This window comes from Falco biarmicus, chromosome Z (assembly GCF_023638135.1).
Source record: "Falco biarmicus isolate bFalBia1 chromosome Z, bFalBia1.pri, whole genome shotgun sequence".
Taxonomy (NCBI): domain Eukaryota; kingdom Metazoa; phylum Chordata; class Aves; order Falconiformes; family Falconidae; genus Falco; species Falco biarmicus.
Window position 1 is genome coordinate 1,922,631 of NC_079311.1, and position 17,275 is coordinate 1,939,905.

The 17,275-nt window shown below is 41.3% G+C and overlaps 1 protein-coding gene across 2 annotated transcripts; it reads left to right on the forward strand.

Moving 5' to 3' along the window:
- Positions 1–203: 203 nt before the first annotated feature.
- Positions 204–16,985, forward strand: LOC130142361 (V-type proton ATPase subunit S1-like protein). 2 transcript variants are annotated; one of them, XM_056324118.1, is made up of 8 exons: positions 204–600; positions 686–762; positions 7,122–7,162; positions 7,984–8,045; positions 9,855–10,096; positions 14,107–14,157; positions 14,863–15,106; positions 16,313–16,985. In XM_056324118.1, the coding sequence occupies exons 2-8, from the start codon at positions 752–754 to the stop codon at positions 16,613–16,615; spliced, it is 954 nt and encodes a 317-aa protein (XP_056180093.1). In that variant the 5' UTR covers positions 204–600; positions 686–751; the 3' UTR covers positions 16,616–16,985. The 2 variants fall into 2 exon arrangements, with proteins under 2 accessions (XP_056180093.1, XP_056180091.1); XM_056324116.1 differs by lacking the exons at positions 204–600; positions 686–762 and adding an exon at positions 775–1,059.
- Positions 16,986–17,275: the final 290 nt, after the last annotated feature.

Below are 17,275 nucleotides of genomic sequence, written 5' to 3' on the forward strand. Positions count from 1 at the left end.
TCAGCTTACCTGGTCCTGTGTAGACACTTTGAATGCAAGTGAGCAATGTGTGGAGAATGCACATGGGTCATAGGGTTTGAGATGTCAGCTCAGGTGTCTTGCCGTCTTCTTTGCCATGACGAGCACAGCTGATGTATATTTTCAGAAGGCTGTTGAAGACAGAGGGTCTGCAGAAGAGGCACTGGTGCCTGCGACCCATGTATCTTTTGAGAACGACCCATCCCAGAACCAGCCTGCTGTATTCACAGTGTTGTATATGCACCTTGATGTCTTGGTCTGACAGTCCGGAAACAGAAGCACTGTAATTCTGTGGGCATTCAACAACTGTGTTCTGTCTTAGAGTTATTTGTTAGTATAAAAATGATTGAACCAGAAAGCTGGACATGCACAAACTGAATTAGGGCTGAAGAAAGGAAACTGCTTCCAAATATTTGACTTCTAAGCTTGCTATGTCTGCTTTCACATTTGTAGAATGGGGATAATACTAGTACTCTGAAGGTATTGTAAGACTTCAAAATACATGTAATTCCTTGTTTGGTTATCGTACTGAAGGAGAAATTTCAGAACTGTTTGGAAACAGCACCTTCAGCTTTCTTTAAGGTTAGTTGGGTACAGGTAAGAAGGGCTCTTTGGTGTGATTTCAGAGGCTGGAGAGACCGTCTGATTTTATTTCTCTTTTCCTTAGCAAACTGCTCACATCCTGATACTATTTCCCCAGAATGTGTAATCTTTGATTCACAAGGAAGCTGGAATGTGGCAACGGTAGGTGGCTGCTGTCAGAACAGATCTGAGCAGATGAAGGATTCCTCCTCTGGGTGCCAGTGCAGTGATGGAGTGGTGGATCCCACCCACGATTGGCTGGACCTGCTGCCCATCACAGTGCCAGGCAGAGTGCAGGCAGCTGGCTGCCCGCTGGACCAGAGGAGCAGATGTGCTGGGTGTGGAGGGACTGGCTGTCTTCTCAATGGAAAGAAACGCTGCCGTTAGATTATTACTGGTTTTTTTGTATGTGGGATTTACAGTGTCTGTGGAGCAAATGATTGCGACAGCGGATGGCAGGTCAGTAATCGAGTGTGTATCAACAAACTGGTGGAATTGAGTGCATCTTTTAAATGTTGTAATTGGTCATTTTTGCTGTGTGGAAGCAGATTTCATTGCAGTTTAAAATGTCAGGACGTGGTTTTAATTTTCTTTTTAGGTTTGGAAATGCTTGGGTCCAATATAGAAATGAATTATTTTGAAGTGTACAGTGCATTAAAAATGTAACTTTAAAACAATTTTATAAACAATACTAGAAATGGTATTAAAATAAGTATTTTCTGGGCATCTGTCATATTTAATTACATTTTAATGACTCTCAGACTGTCTTTCCCTGGTCTGTGTGGGAACAGATTTCTAAATAGGGTAATAGCAAGGGTGTGAAAACTGCTCCAAGAAGCATAGGTGTTAAAATATTCTACTTGTGTAGAATGGATATTTGAAGCATGAATTCAATATTGCTAAGAAGTATGAAACTTAGAAGATTACTGGACATTTGGATTTATCATTGTTCATAGTGCTATTTCATTCTCGAATGACATATAAATAGGAAGCCCAAATCACAGCAGGGGGAGGAGGGGACTTTCTAGAGCCAAGCATTACAAAAGTGAAAACAGCCTAAACTGTATTACTTGAATCATGCCCCAAAGTCACTAATAACAAACAGATCAAATATGCTGATGAAGGTCACAACTGGCAATAAAATCTGTGCATTTAAGGCAAGAAGGACATGTGGTGATTTGTTTAAGCTTGTATTAAGAGATCTGGTAGTCAGTTACCGATAAATACTACAATACGTTTTCATTTAAATAGCTTACTTGCTCTTCTCCTCTGCCAGTTTTTGGGTTTGCCAGTGTCTTCTTAGTAAAATTGCACTTTTTTGCAATCAGATCAAAATCTGAGAGAGAGCAAGCAGTGGAGCATTACAGGAACTTTAGTACAATAAATATTAACAAATGTATTTGTGATCCTGACGCCAATGAATTGAATGGATGTTTCGTCTTTGCATTCAGTGGACGTGGGATCATACCTGCACAGTGTTAATCTGCTAGAAGTTCTATGAGCTGTTTTTTTTTTTTTTTTATATATATATTAAAAAGGAAAGCTTGAGTATCTTGTTGTTCTGATCCAGTTCTTACTGAACTTCCACTGAAGTGCGAATCAAACCCCCGTACTCAATGCATTGTAAAATAATTGCATAAATCTGTCTCTGTGCCAAATCACATGTAAGGCTACCAAAACATAACACGGAAGACTTAAAATTTAAAAATATAAGAGTCATGGGCTTGTAGATGTATCTTAATGATAGAACTTAAAATTTAACATTTAAACATTTAAAATTTAGTAAGATTTTTTTGTTAGGGTGTTTCTTAGAAGGAACTAGCTTTTGCCCTGAATCTGGACTACCAGGCTTACACGTTTATAATTTTAATAACTTCTTTGAAATTACTTATGACCAATGTCCCTAGGACTACAACCAGTTCATTGCTACCAGGTGCTCAGCAAGCATTCATCCACCACCTTTAATCATAGCTTATTTTTTTAGTGTGGTTGAAGGTACACATGTTATTTTCCAATTATTTCCAAATATTTGGAAATCCAGTGCTTCATAAATTAACTGAAACTAGTTCAGCAGCCAATGAGGGAGTCTGCAGCTGGGCAACATTAGTATTAGAGGGATAATTCTGAAGTAGTCGCCATACTGCAGTAGAGTACATTTTGCCATCTGATGCGCTTAGTCAGAGCAGCAATATGAAGAATAAAAGACAGTTTTACCTTTTTCTTTTTTCCCTTTAACCTGATGGAGTGGAAACTGTTTATGGGCTCCTCGCTCAGTCACTGTTGAGTGCCAGGCTTATTCATGCAGCTTGTTTGTGTGTACAAAAGACTGCTCATGTGAATGTCTTCAAACTGCAGTCTATATAAACTTTTCCAGACAAATAAGCCAGACTTGGTTATCTTATGTAGATGGATAATGTCATCTGATAAGAGGGAATTTACACTTCTTTATACTTATAATCTTATTTAATTGGGTCTTACATAGTGATCAGTCATCCCAGTGCTTTGTATTAGGGCTAATCCAATTTCATGTGAGTTCCTGACGTACTTGGTATGGTAAATTTGACATACAACTTACATGTCTGGGTGTATCTGAGCTGGTTATTTATGAATTGGTAAGGAAAAATACTAGTTATCAAAAGATATACTACATGTGCAAGTGAATTTGAAGTTTTAGGGTAGAGTGGCTGAAAAAAAAATAATTTAAAAGGCTAGTCTCTAATTAAGTGTGCTAAAATGATTTGTTGTCACTGAGTTGCAGGTCTAGCCACTGTTTGCTGATAGTCTTTCAGGCAGTGGAGAAGAAAGCTCTAGTCCTAGCTAGTGTCCTGTTTCTGACATGTAATTAACATCTTTATAGACAAAAGGGAATATATATTTGTAATGTGGTGGTGTTGTCCCATTTTTCCTTTCAATGCTTTTGTTCTATGAAACATAGTCCAGCTGAGGGCAAAAGGGCTTCACTGCCAGGGACCACCTGTGAATTCCCCAGCTTGCCTCTTATCGGAAAGGTTGCTGATTTGACAGCAGGATGGCTACTGAAGGCCACCCATTCCTGTCACAGATCACACACCTTTGTGACACCTCTCAGGGTTATGGGTGTCAAAGGCAGCTGAAAGACCCAACGACATCAACATCAGCTTGTCCTTGCTCAGAAGCCAGGAGGCCAGCCTTCCTTTACACCACTGATAGAATTTGCCATCGTGATCTGGCTTTAGTGAGACAAAGCGAAGACTGCAAGCCTTGCCGTAACGGATTTCCCTCATCTTTCTCTCTTGGGGCTGTATACCTTCTGCAGGAGGAAAGGAAGCAACCAGCATTGCTAATAAACAGATAACGAACAGGAGTGCCTAGGTGGAGTTTATTCCCTTGCATGCCTCCACCTGCCTCCCGAGGGTACCTGCCGTGTGGCTAGTCATACTTGTTGTACTTGTGGTACTTAGCAGTTGTTCCCAGGTCACTCTCTCCACTGCATTCATCATGAAAGCATGACTATTTTATTAGCTGTGCACTCATTTATATTTGAGTATCTTCATCCTGAAAGCAGAAACTTGACATTTCTTCTGGAGTGGCATGGCTGCGCGTTGCTATGGCAGAGGAGTCAAACTGCATTGTCGTGAGCTCCCACCCTGTGCCGGCAGGCTCTGTGAAGGTCGGTTATAACTGTTCCCAGGGTGTAACCCTACAGGGGTGTTTGCAATGAGCTATGCCTCATATATTCATTGTACACTCTTCTCAAGACTTGATGTTGCCTATCAGTTAGCATTCCTTAAGGTGATGTAATTGACCATGATATTAGCCTTATCCCAGGTGGGAAACTAAGTGATGATTATTTTTTTTTAAACTGATAATCATGAAAAAAAAATAACCCTTTCTTTTCCCAGACCGGCATAAAAACCTTTCAAGTCCAGTGAGGAGATGAAATGTATTACACAGTTTTACATCAGTCTGGTGTCTTCTTAATGTTTTAGTCTGCACACTACAGCATGGTGATTTCCAAGCTGGAGTAGTGGGCTGTAAGCTTTTAATTATGTATATAGGGAGGAGCTAAACATATAACTAAGTGTAAGTAAATAGATATATAGGTACAACTAAATATGACTAAAGTTAGTTCAACTAAATGATTTACATGAGTTTGCTTTTGGTGTGCCTTATTATTGTAGCTATTATCATGGAAAAATACCCCAAAATTGCCTTTTCTAGCCAATCTGTCATGCAGGAACACTAGAAAAGAAAAATAAGGCTGCATCAAATCACAAAAATATTGTTCCTAATAGTTACACAACGTAAGAGAGAATTTTGTCTGAGCAAGAAAACAAGGTTTGGTCCATTTTAGCCATGTCTTTTGTTACCTATCTATCAAAAGCTGGTTTTTTCCATCCATCTCAAGGCTGCTTACTGTAGGTGCGAGACCTTTGAACAGCTCGGTGACCTCAGCCCAGCACAAACCTTGGCACCCAAACCCCCAAAACCCACTTGCTGCTGTCCTAAACCTTGGCCAGTGTGAGAAAGTGGGACCCAGCCTGCAAGTGTACAGCCTCTTTGAAGTCACTGGGATTTAACAGCTGCAGCTGAGGAGAAAATCAGTCTCACTATATGTGAATAAAACTACCAGATTGATTTTAAACAGTGTCATCTACATTAAACTTTTTTGAACCTAAGATTGTCTTAAGGTTCTTTCAGCTCGGATCACAGTCACTGCTGCGGTGCTGCAGACCCTAACTGTCTTTCTGGTTGCTGAAGGGACTGAGCAGCTTTCCTGATGGTCTGGAGCAAAGTTGCTCATCAGACCTGGTGTCTGGTGGCAAAGTGACAAGCTGGTATATGGACTCTGCTTCACTTTTGTCTGTTTTGCCTTCTGGGTTTGAGGCATTTGCAAGGGGACAGAAGAGATTATTTGTGGCAGCCGAGAGTATGCCTGCAAAAGGACATTCTCACTGATCAGAAGAGCCTGCTGCTGTCCTAAACCTTGAGCATAAACAAGACATTGCACATGAAATCTGGGCTTTGCTGAAGCGATAACGTTGCCATGGGTTTCAGGCAAGCTGCATTCAGTGTGATCAAACTCCCTGACTGCCACATCCACAAGGGCATGGCAGCAAGCAGGGCAGGCTGTAAACCATCCCTCGATTCTTCTTTGATGGCGTTACGTTGTTTAGACTCATATTTATCTGCCATTAAGGATACTGTGATGGAAAGTAGGTTGGGATCACTCCTGCAGTACATGCTAGTGGGTAACACAGATCCCCCTACCCAGGGCGTCCACTGGAGAGTGGGTTCACCCAACAGCTGGAGAGCTCCCCAGTGAGGTCAAGGCTTGACTCCGCAATTGAAATGCCAAATACCAAATCTACACACAAACAGTGAAAACTGCTTTTATTCCTAGTCCTTACATGCTGTTCTTTGTGTAATCTTTTCAAGTATTTTGCTTCTGTGATGGGTGGGAAAGGCAGAAAGAAACAAGGCAAGAGAAGAAAATGGAAGTGTATTTCCACGTGAAGTGGCGGTGAGGGAGGTCTGGCCCCACCATCATTTAAGGCCTGGAAGGCAGTGCGCGGGCAGAAGTAGGGCAGGCTGTGCAGTGTCTCTGTGGAACGATACTCAGCTCTGAGTGCGGGAGTGCTGGCGTGTTCACTCGCTAGGGAACACTGGTGGCAGACTTTAAGATGTGGGTATGTGTCATCAGGTGAATCCACTGTAGGGGGCTGCAGGTCCCAAAGAAGCTGCTGTGGTGTGGAGGGGGCAGAAAGGAGTTCCTGTGACTCAAGGAGTGGAGTCTGGTCCTAAGGGAGAGACTGGTTTCTTGGACTTTGGTCATGTAGGTCTTTTGGGGATGTTTGTGAATCTACTGGCTTGATTCTCTGGTTCAGGAAAGCAGATCATACTTAAAACACCTGAAGACTTATCCCTAAATTATACCAAAGAAGAAAATCAAAGGCTGAAAATATCACGAGCCTGGATGTTGTCACCTGAGATGTGCTTTGCTTGCACCCTACCTTGCAGCTGACTTCCATGGGGTTTGGGATTGCTTGGAATCACTGAGGAGCTCTCTTTAGGTGGCTATAAATCTGGGCATAATGCGTGCTAGCCCAGTGCATTTGGCCTGTCCTGGAGAAATTCAGCATGTTGCTTCTGATTATTTCTGGGCGCTGAGGATGGTGCAGTGCTATCCTTGTCTTCCCCTGCTTGTGGGCTGGAACTGGTTCAGTCTGTAATCCAAAACTGTTGTCCCATGGAAAGGGACAAGAGGGGTAATGAAGCCTTTAGTAAATATGGTAAGGATATGGGAATGCCTGGCAGGGCTGATCCACCTGAGGGATCTCTGAAAATGTATGCATTGTTGCCCTGGGTACACTAGCTTTGGGATTAATTTGCCCTGTTCCTGTGACATTAACTAGCCAAGGATATGAGTTACGTTTTGAATGTTTTATTGAATGAACAGGAACAGGAGCTCTCCCCAGTCAACTTGCTGCAGACTTTAAATCCAGATGCTGTACAGTAAATATTTTTCTCCTCTCTTCTAGTTCACATGCATTCTCAGATCAAGATTCTCTGCAAAGAAATGGTAAGGCTTTCTGTGAGCTGAATGCCTGAATACCGGTTCTCTTAGAGCAGCCATAAAAGATCTTCATTCCCAGATGTTGCTTCTGCTGGCATTAGCGACTTCTGTTAAATGTTTTGTTAAAGCATATCTCTCTTTAAAAGACACCATTTAAAGGGCTTGTCTGGTTAAAATAATGATTTACCAACTGACTGAGATGCAGTGAGAATGTGGAAGAAAGAAGTGTTTTGTCTTTTTTGTGTTTTCGTTGTGTTTTTTTTTTTAAACTAAATGAAAACAGAGTTGTATGTTTGAAGGATGGAGCTGTGAGAGTGTCCATGAAATGATCTGTGAAAAGTCACTCTCCTGGCAAGCAGTCAGACAGTCAGGTTATTTGTCACAGCTTCCCATTGCTCACCAATGCAGAGAAAGAAATTCCTACCCATAGTTAACATGTTTTCGCCATGCACTTGTACACACACCCTTTGACAATAGAGTTTGCTGTATGAAGAAAGAAGAAGCTTTTGTTAAGTGTGTTTGGGATGAATAAAGGCTGAATCTTGTAATTTTGGGGCATTAGGAGTTCTTCCCAGTAAGAGTGGCAAGATGTTCAATGGAAAGAAGCGGAACCTTGTTGTATGAGTAAGGTAAAGTAAACCAGAAAATACATGTATTGAAAGCAGTATTTGCACCAAGCCAAATTACTTTCCAAAAAAAATATCAGGTATTCTGAAATACAAATTTTATGCGGGTTAGTTGTTGTTTGCATAGGAACGTGCAAGAGCATGCTTTTATAAATGATTGGATGTTTTCTTTGTAGGCTAACAACACACTTTCTTCTGCAGGTCGACGTTATGATGGTGGTGTGAAGCCAAAATTTAATGTAAATCAAGTAGCAATTACGCAGGTAATGTTTGAAGGACTGGATCTGTAAAGATTTTTCATAGCACATCTAGATCTCTTCATTTACATTATTGAATTAAATAATACATTGTTTACAAGAAATAGCCAACAAAACTGTCTAAATCATTGTGGTATGATACTGATCCACTACGTGCTGTACAAGATACCTTCTGCTTTTCTGAGAAGTGAGGTGAGGCTTCAGTTGCCATCGCTGGTGCTGACAGGCAGTGAGTTGGGGCACAGGGTCTTACTGAAAGAACCAAATCCTATCATCCGTATTCTGTACAGTGTAATTTGACTGCTGCGGCCAGTATTTTGCTTGTATCATTTGGTACTAAAAGAATAGCCGAAGCAAAACTGCAAGACTGGTTAAATTTAGTGGGAGTTTTCCTGAGGTCAGTCATTAGGTCTTGTAAAAAAGTGAGCATAAAAGGCTTCTGTACCAAAACCCCTGCAAATGATGCAATCTAATGTAAATCATCTGTTGATTAAATATCTCTCATCTGTGCTTCTGGGAAGACAGCCTTAGAATTTATGCAGATGACAGTCATAGTCAGTGTTTCTCGCTGGCTGTTGCATCACGTTTTCTGACCACGTTCTTACCTTACTTTCAGCTTGTTGCTGTGAGTACTTTAATCCTAAAGCAGTCTTGGGCCATACGTAAGGTCAAGTATCAAAAGGGGTGTTTCAGGGTCTGAGCTGGGAGATGTGATTTGCTAATCTGAAGAGCAAAAAAAAAAAAAAAAAAAAAAAAAAAATCTCTCTTTAAGCCAAGACAAAGCTTTGGAGCTTAACTGCATCCCTTCTGGAACCTGGTAAGATGCTGTTTGTGACTGGGACTCACTTCTCTTGTTTGTACAGGATTTGAGCTTGCTTAATCATATGACATCTAAAACAGCCATGCAGACATTGTGTACATTATCATAGTCATACCTGTAGATGGAAAAGAGCTGGTGTCTGGAAATTTTAGTCTGAAACATGGAAATGACAGCTAAATTTTGAGGTCCTTTCTGAGCTCTGACTCACTGTCTCAAATTATTTTGCCCAACTGCCCAATTGCCCTCCTTTTGCTATGAAATTTAGCTTAGAAGGGATAGCATTTTTCTGATGTCTACAGATGACATGAAGCTGCAGTCCCCAGGTTTTCATCTTGCCAATGACTCATTTTGTAAAGGCAGGGGTCCATACTTGAGCCATCCTGTTCCGCAGCAAGCATTTTTCTGCTTTTAAAGCCATCAGGAGCCAAACTGTCTGCAGGTAGATGTAGACTTGGACATTTTTTTCACCTGGACAGCTACCTAGTGTGCTTTCAGCATGGTGGGCTGTGTCCTTGGCCCAGGCTGAGCCCTCTTTAGTGTGTTGAAGTAATTCGTGCAAGTGTCCTAGATAGTCTTCTGCTGTGATCAGCACCTTGTGATTCTGACTTTGCTTTAATGTTTTGTTGGCAGCTCTGCAGTGTGCTGGGGTGAGACCGGGAGCATGCTAAGAATGCAGTTTGACCCAGTGCTACAACCCTAGTAGAATAAATATAACTTATATTGGCACTCTGGCCAGCTGTGCTGGAGCTAGAGGTCTGTGTGGTGCCATTCCCGTGATGGGAAGGGGTTAGTCAGAGATTTCTCTGCTTCAGAAATCTTCAGAAATCTGATTCAGAATCAGAAGTACTGAAATCAGTCTGGATTTCAGTACTGCTGTGGCTGAGAACTGGCTCCACAGATGCTCTCAAAGTGCTGGCCTAATTTATTCTGGTAGGATGGAGAGTCACTCCTGAAATACACATCTTCTGATGCCGTTTTTTTGTGTGGTCCATCAGGTTGTCAGCTACAACTTGAGCAGGAAAGGACAGTGGGAAAGAGCATCCTGGAGGCCATTCACCCACAGCCACTACAGCCCTCTCAATGTTACAGTGAATGGCATCCCCTGCATTCTCTTCTGGGCCAAGAGGATCATGATTAAGTTTGAAAACCACACACAGCTGGATTTGACGGAGAAGACGTTTGGTGTCCATGCAACCGTGGATGTTGGAGATTCAAACTGCAGCGAAGACAGTGCAATGTAAGGTGGCATTCTACTCTGCCAATGGACAGATAACAAGTCTAGTAAATACATACTGAAGGAAACCAGACCTTGTGTATCATCATGTGGTGTAGAGCTCCAGGGGCAGGCTCCTTCCTAGAATGTCCTGGCATTGCAGGCAGCAGGGCAGCATGGGTTATATGCTTTCAGACCAGTCTTTCACAGGGCACGTAGATATACCTAGCTGTCTTCATCTCTTGCAGTGGCGCAGTTAATCCCTGTGGCCAGCCAGTTTTGCTCTTGGTGCCTATGAGGCTGAAGCTGTCGATCTCTTTAGTCTCCAGCTGTTTTACGTAGCTGCTGGGGAGACTGGATAGAGGATCTTACACTGAGTATGGAGTCTTAGGGGCTGGCTGTGCATGGCTACTTATCCCTTCACAGGATGTGTGGCAGCAGTAACATAAACCATTGCTACAAGATGCTGATGTGTGTTTAGGAGCAGTTTGGTAGCCCCAAGTACCAGGATGCGATAAGTGAGTTACAGAAGCCAGAGAGTGAATTCACTGTAGGTTTGCATGTGATCTGAAGAGTCTCCAAAACCCTGATCTCTACGTCCCAGTCTGCCGTGAATTTCTTCAGCATGAACAGTATTTAGCAGGTTTGCTTTTGCTAAACCTGAGTGAGAGCTATGTATTAACCTAACTGAACCCAAAGGCCTCCAGTCCCATGGCTATACTAGAAAGGCATGTAGATTTTTTTTAATTTCCTTTGTCATGTACCTGACTAATTCTCTCCCTCCATGTGGTATGCTGACTGGCTTCATGTTTAATACCAGGTCATTGATTCCATTCTGGTAGGCAAGAGTCTAGAAGTTAGGAAGTGGATACTTAACTGGGCATGTGCTGAATGTGAGCGTTGAGTGATAAATGGTGTTTGAATCTGTGATGACACAAACCAATAAAAATAACATGACCAAACCCTGCAGTTTCATGTAGCTCCTATACAACATTTCACCTGTACATCTAAAGACATTTTCACAGAAAGTAGGTGTTACTTCTTTCTGATTATACACCTGTGAAGAATAACCCAAGGTGCACAGAAATTCTAGTGAGGTTACAAGAAAACTAAAAGTGTAATTGGAAAAGAAGCCAGATTTTCTGCCTGTGGTACCATAGTGTTCATCAAGGTAGTCTGAATTTTACATCATCAACACGTGAACTAATCTGGCACTATGTTTTGACAGGCAGAGGTAGAGAACGGAATAATATTATTTTAAAAATAAAAAGTAATAACTTAACCAGGATTCATTCTTCTCTTCTGGTCTGCAATTCAGAAATAGTTTAGTCTTATTAGTAACGAGTGTAACCTCACAGAAAATATACTGATGCAAAAGTAAGGATTTCAAAGCAAGAAGTATAGTTTTATAGTTGTTCATAAGGCTTGAAAAATCAGGAGTGCAGTGGCAGAGCTCCTGTTTAGAGACTTAGATTTCAGCAGGCTACTCTGTCTACTTAACTGTCACAGGTACCTCGTACTCTGGTTACAGTAGTGGATGCTTCAGTCTGTAAATACTGAGTTCTAAGAGATTAAGAATTGTCCTAGTTCTGGCTGGAACGGAGGTATTTCTCTTGTGTTTTGTGTCTGTGACTAAAACTATTCATAACACACCAGTGCTTTGGCTCTTGCTGAGCCAGTGTCCAGGCTTTCTCTGCTTGTTGTGCTGCCCCACCGGTGAGTAGGCTGAGGTTGGCAAGAGGCTGGGAGTGGACAATGCCTGGACAGCTGTCCCATGTTGACCAGAGTTATATTCCCTACCATATAACTATCATGCTCAGCAATAAAAACTGGGGTAGAGGGAGCAGGGGATAGCGGTTGTGTTTTCTAGGGTAGCCATTGCTCAGAGATTCGCTGGGCATCAGTCTGCTTGTGGGAGACAGTCAGCGATTGCCTTTGCAAAACTGTGGTCATTTCCCCCCCTGTTTCCTTCGCTTACTAAACTCTTATCTTGACCCATGAATTCCCTCCTTTGCTCTTCCTTTTATTCCCCCTGTCCTGATGTGGAGTGGGGTGCAAGCAGAGCGAGTGAGTGTCTGCATGGGTCTTAGCTGCTGGCTGGAGTCAGTCCACCACAGGGATGCATATTCTGCTTGATGCATTATGTTGAAAGATATTTGGGGATTTATAGAATACATTATTCATTAAAAAAGGAAGAGTCAGGAACCAGAACTACTCTACAGCATACCCTTGACATGCCTTTTCTCAGTGTTTCACCAAGTTTAATTTCAAGCTCTGTACTGTCCAGAGCCATCTTACCTGCCATGTCTTTTGATCTTTCTCTTTGTTTCTCTCATAGTTTTCTGATTAGCCTTGAGCTAGGGGTGTGCTGCTAAAGGCAGGCAGGACCTTGTTGCTTAGTTTGAAGCTGAGGCTGGCATGTTTTTCTAGTCAAGAGACATACTGTGACTACTGAGCATTTTGTCCTCTTTTCTGTGGAGAGAGAGAGGAAAATGCTACCCATCCCCAATGGTTTTGCTTTCTTGCACGTTCTATACTTTGCTTATTTGGGGTACATTAAGAAATACTACTCCCACTGACTCCTGCCCTTTGAATGTGCTCCAGAATCCTAATCAAGAAAGGGCTTCCTTATTCTAAGCTCTCTCTAGGAGGGGTTTGTCAGGACATTTGACAGTTTGCACGAACAGATCTGTGGCATCTCTGCTAGATTCCATTTATCAAGTGATTAAAAACTGTATGTTTCAAGTATCCATTCATTCGTTGCCACTGATGACATCAAAGTACTGGTTGAGGTCCCTATATGTAGAAATCATGCTCTATGGTTAGGAAAATAGATAATCTGGGCTCATGAGTCAAGATTAGACTCAGGTGTAATTATCAAATAAGAGTCTTGAGTAGATTTTTAGTCAACCTGCATTTGACTGTAGCAGAGAAGAAAAGGAAACACTGTCTTGAACGTTACCTGTAGTCTCATGTTTAAGGGCTGACCTAAGTTATACCAGTTGATGGCTGAGTGCTCACAGGATGTATTGCTCTGTTTTTCTCACCCCAGAAAAGTCCTTTAAGCTTCTCCCTTCTCCAGCTTTCTTTGACTCTGTTGTGGCTTTATGCCAGCTTTCAGGGTGGTTTACACTGCCTGATCAACTCAAAGTAGCTGGAGTCAGGAAAAAATATTTGACACCGAGCACATATGCATTTGCTATACAAATATAATAATCCAACCGGCAGGTTTTTTTATGCACCAACTTCTGGATCAGGCCACTGAGTTGAATGCCATATTTGCCTGTGTCCAGTCCTCAGCTGTCTGTGATATCCCTTTGTAGCAAAGCAAGGGGTAGTCTAGATTCAATGTCCTGGTTTATTGTACCAGTGTTAGTCAAGGTCAAGAAGTCCAGATCTTCTCTGAAATCATAGGGCTAGCTGTTTTTTTAAAAAAATATTCTTCAGCTTCAAGTTTGGAAGTCTTTCCAATGCTGCATGTTTTCACTATGTTTTATCTCTACTTAGTCTGAAAAGGTTATGTCAACAACGAGAATCTATTATGCAGGTTTTAAGAGGCAAAACATTACTGTTAAGCCAAAAAAACATGCCATTTAATCATGCAGTGCTACAATGCATTAATTCCAGAGATGGTAGAAGTGTGGTATTTAAAAAGACAGGAATAATGTGGCTGTTTACACTTTCTAATGACATAGAGGTGATGCATGACAGAATTGTCATGGCATGAGAAGAACACCGATCAAATGGACCTAATTGTCAGCTGACGTTGAAAGAAGTGAAACTGAATTGTGTGGAAAGTTAAACACGCAGTTCTGTTCTTTCTGGACGGTCTAGGCCTCACTCAAATTAACAGGTGAACTACTGGATTTCACTGGAGGAAGTTTTAATCCTTTCAGTTTTTTTCTCACTGACTTCGAAGGTATACTGAGCAAAAGGTTTCATGTATAACTGTGCTTGATCTTTTGTGATGCTTTTTTCTCTTAAGATTTGTGAAGTTTTTTATCTAGCCTGATGTTACTTGGTTTTTGGCCTAGGCTTTCTCTGAAGTTTGGTGACATTGGCAATCTAAAGGGACTTGTTATTAGGTAAGTTTATATGATAATGTAAATATTTGATAATCACATGTTAATATGCATTGTTATGCAGTTGCTTGTGGAATTTGTTTTAGGAGAATTTGTCTAAACGGAAATAATGTGATAAAAGCTGTTGATTATATAATAGGCACACCTGCATTTAATAGGTTTAACATTTGCCTGCCTTGTTTTATTAAGGCATTTCTTCTATGTTGACTTTTCTGTTAATGAGAAAAGTTTGGGTCATCTCTTTTAAATAGATTCTTCCCGTGTCTGAAATTTTTGCTAAACTTTGCTAATTAGCTACATCTTTGTCTGGAAATTTTGCCACAAGAACTGATAGTGTGGGCTGCTCAGGCATCAGACTATGACCTACTTTATGTTTGTTTCTTGTCAACAGAACAAAACAACATTTCTTGAAAAATAATTTTCTGTATCTTTTATGGAAGTGCAATACCAATGTTGCATACAGATTTTTCGAAGTCATTTAGTAAAAACCCCTCAGTGTGTGGGATGGCAGCAAACTCCTTCAGCTGCAGCAGTGAAGAACCTCAGATCACTTTCCAGACTCAGTAGAAGTGGCTAGAGCTCCCACTGGTATAAATGGGTGAAACTCTGGTAATACCAGTGTGTCTTCTAAGATTGTTCAACATTTGAATTTAATAGTTGTAACTCTTAGGTAGACTTACTCACCTTTCTTCCCATACGTATTTTCAGATTCTTGTTAACAGCCAGCTATTACCAGCTGTCTGTTCAGAACTGGTTTAGTTTACACAGACTGCAGCTTCTTTACAACCACTCCATACAGGCAACGTTCAATGCAACCAGAATATATGCACCAGCAAGTTACTCCTACCACTGTGAACACGTGAGCAGCTTGCAGAGATACGATGCACTGCTTGTACCCAGCTCTGCAAATGATCTTTCAAAGCTTTGGGAAGTCACTTTTATTGATTTCCAGGTAATGTGATGGAATTAAGCCAAATGGATTCCATAGGTAGACTGATGGGAAATTTTGCACTTCACTGCCAAGAAAGTATATGACCTTCCATGTACAGTTTACAGGATGTCCATGGAAACTTGAAATAGAAATGAAGACTTAAATTATTATGCTCACCTTCCTGTCCAAGGAAATGAAGGGCTATATACATTTTCTGTAGTCTCTTGTGTGGGTTTCCCATTAGTGTGCGGAATGAATTTAAATGTTAGTGTTAACATCTCTCTGAGCTGGGCTCTTCAACCTGGCATCAACAACATCAGTCACCAAGTATGGGATTCATCTCACTTAACTTTTGATGCCTAGTAATTTTAACCTTGTGCTCTGATTATAGTCACCCCAGCCTGCCTCTAAAGCCAGTGGATAATTCCTGTGACTCATCTTCAGTCCTTATTTTAGGATGAGATTAATCATCTTCTGAAAGTGCCTATTTTTCTGCATTTGACAATAAGGGAGCCTAAGATGACTGGATGAGGATGTCTTGGTTTTAGATACCTAAGTCATAGGGCCTGAAGAGCTGAAAAGGGGGACTGAGGGGGAGAGCTGATCCCCTTTTCTCACCACGTGATAGATGCCCACAGGCTGCTTTAGTGGAGCGGACAGTCAATTCCCCGAATGCTAGTGTGGTAAACCATGTTAGAATCAAAGGCACAGGTAAAACTTACTGGTAGTTTGGTAGTTTTGGCCATAGCTGAATGCAACTTCATGTAGTTTAGCCATATACCGTGCACATGGATCAGGTGAGAAAAACTGAATATTAGCATAGGCAATTGAGTGTATTTCTTTGTTTGTCATGTTGAAGTTTATGCACTGTGAAACAGAGGCTGTCAACAAACAGTACTGGAAATGTACTGTTAACCTGAAAGGTACCACGATTACGATTAAGTGTTACTGGGGTCTGATGAGTAGTCATAGAAGATTTTGTTTGAAACACAACTGCAAATCCCTTGGGCAGCAGAGTGAAGTGGATTAGAATAACTGGTGGTCTCTAGAAGACTGACATGGGTAAACTCTGAGCATTAACTCCAGCTAGCACTGATAGGTACAATTTTGCAGTATGCAGGTATTAAATGAAAAATTCTGCCTGCCACCAGGAGCAAATTCATGAAGCTGTATGTAACTGAGACACAAGTACTTTATTTAATACAAGCCCTTTTGTTCTCTTTGTAGATTCAAGGTTTTAACATTCAAGAAGGACATTTTGCCTATGCAAAAGACTGTGCATCCATTTTCTCTCCAGCGATACTTATGGGACTGGTTATGTCACTGATTCTGCTGTTGGTTCTTGCCTACGCTCTTCATATGTTGATCCACCTGAAATCTCTTGACAGGCACTATGAATGCAAAGCTTCGCCTGCCTATTTTACGCAGATGAAAGACAATGACATGGGAGATGAGAAAGAGCCACTGAGAAGCAGTGGAAACGAGTCCTATGAACTTAGAAACCAACAGTTCAGTAAAATCTATATTTAGCAGTATGCATCTGTCTCAGTGAAACAAGTGGTATTTTCTTCCTCTGGCACTGCTGTATGTAGGTTGTGCAGGATTTTCACCAACTGATGAAAGGAAAAGTAGGTAACAGACTGTTTAACCAGTTACTGTCTGTTATTTACTGATAACCTCAAAGATGACTTGGGAAACAAGATGAGAGGAAAAAAAATGCCATTGTAAAAGATTTCATGTTGTGGGAGTTTATTCCTGTAGTACAAAACCAAGATGCATGTATTTTCATCCAGTTTATCAAGTCTTGAAGAGAGAATCAGTAATGGACACTTTGAAATTAAATACAGATAGAAAAAGTTGTAAAATAAAATATCTCTTTGCTTATTCTTTCAGAAGGCAAGATTTTCCCTGCTTTTGTATTTACTTCATCCGCCCTGCGCTGTCTCCTGACAAAATAGCATCCATTCCTTTCTCAGTGTATGTCTTCCTTTTATTTTCCAAATTACATCCACTCCTCTTTGTCTTCATAAACTCCTTTTCTTCCTTTGGAGACTTCAGAACCGTATAAGCTGGTATTATCCACTACACTGATGAAATAGTGATGGCTCCAGCACAGCAGCATCTTGGTTCTTTTCTCTGTCTAAGCTGGAGGCTTACTGTAAGGATCTAGTGGGAGAACGGTAGACATCT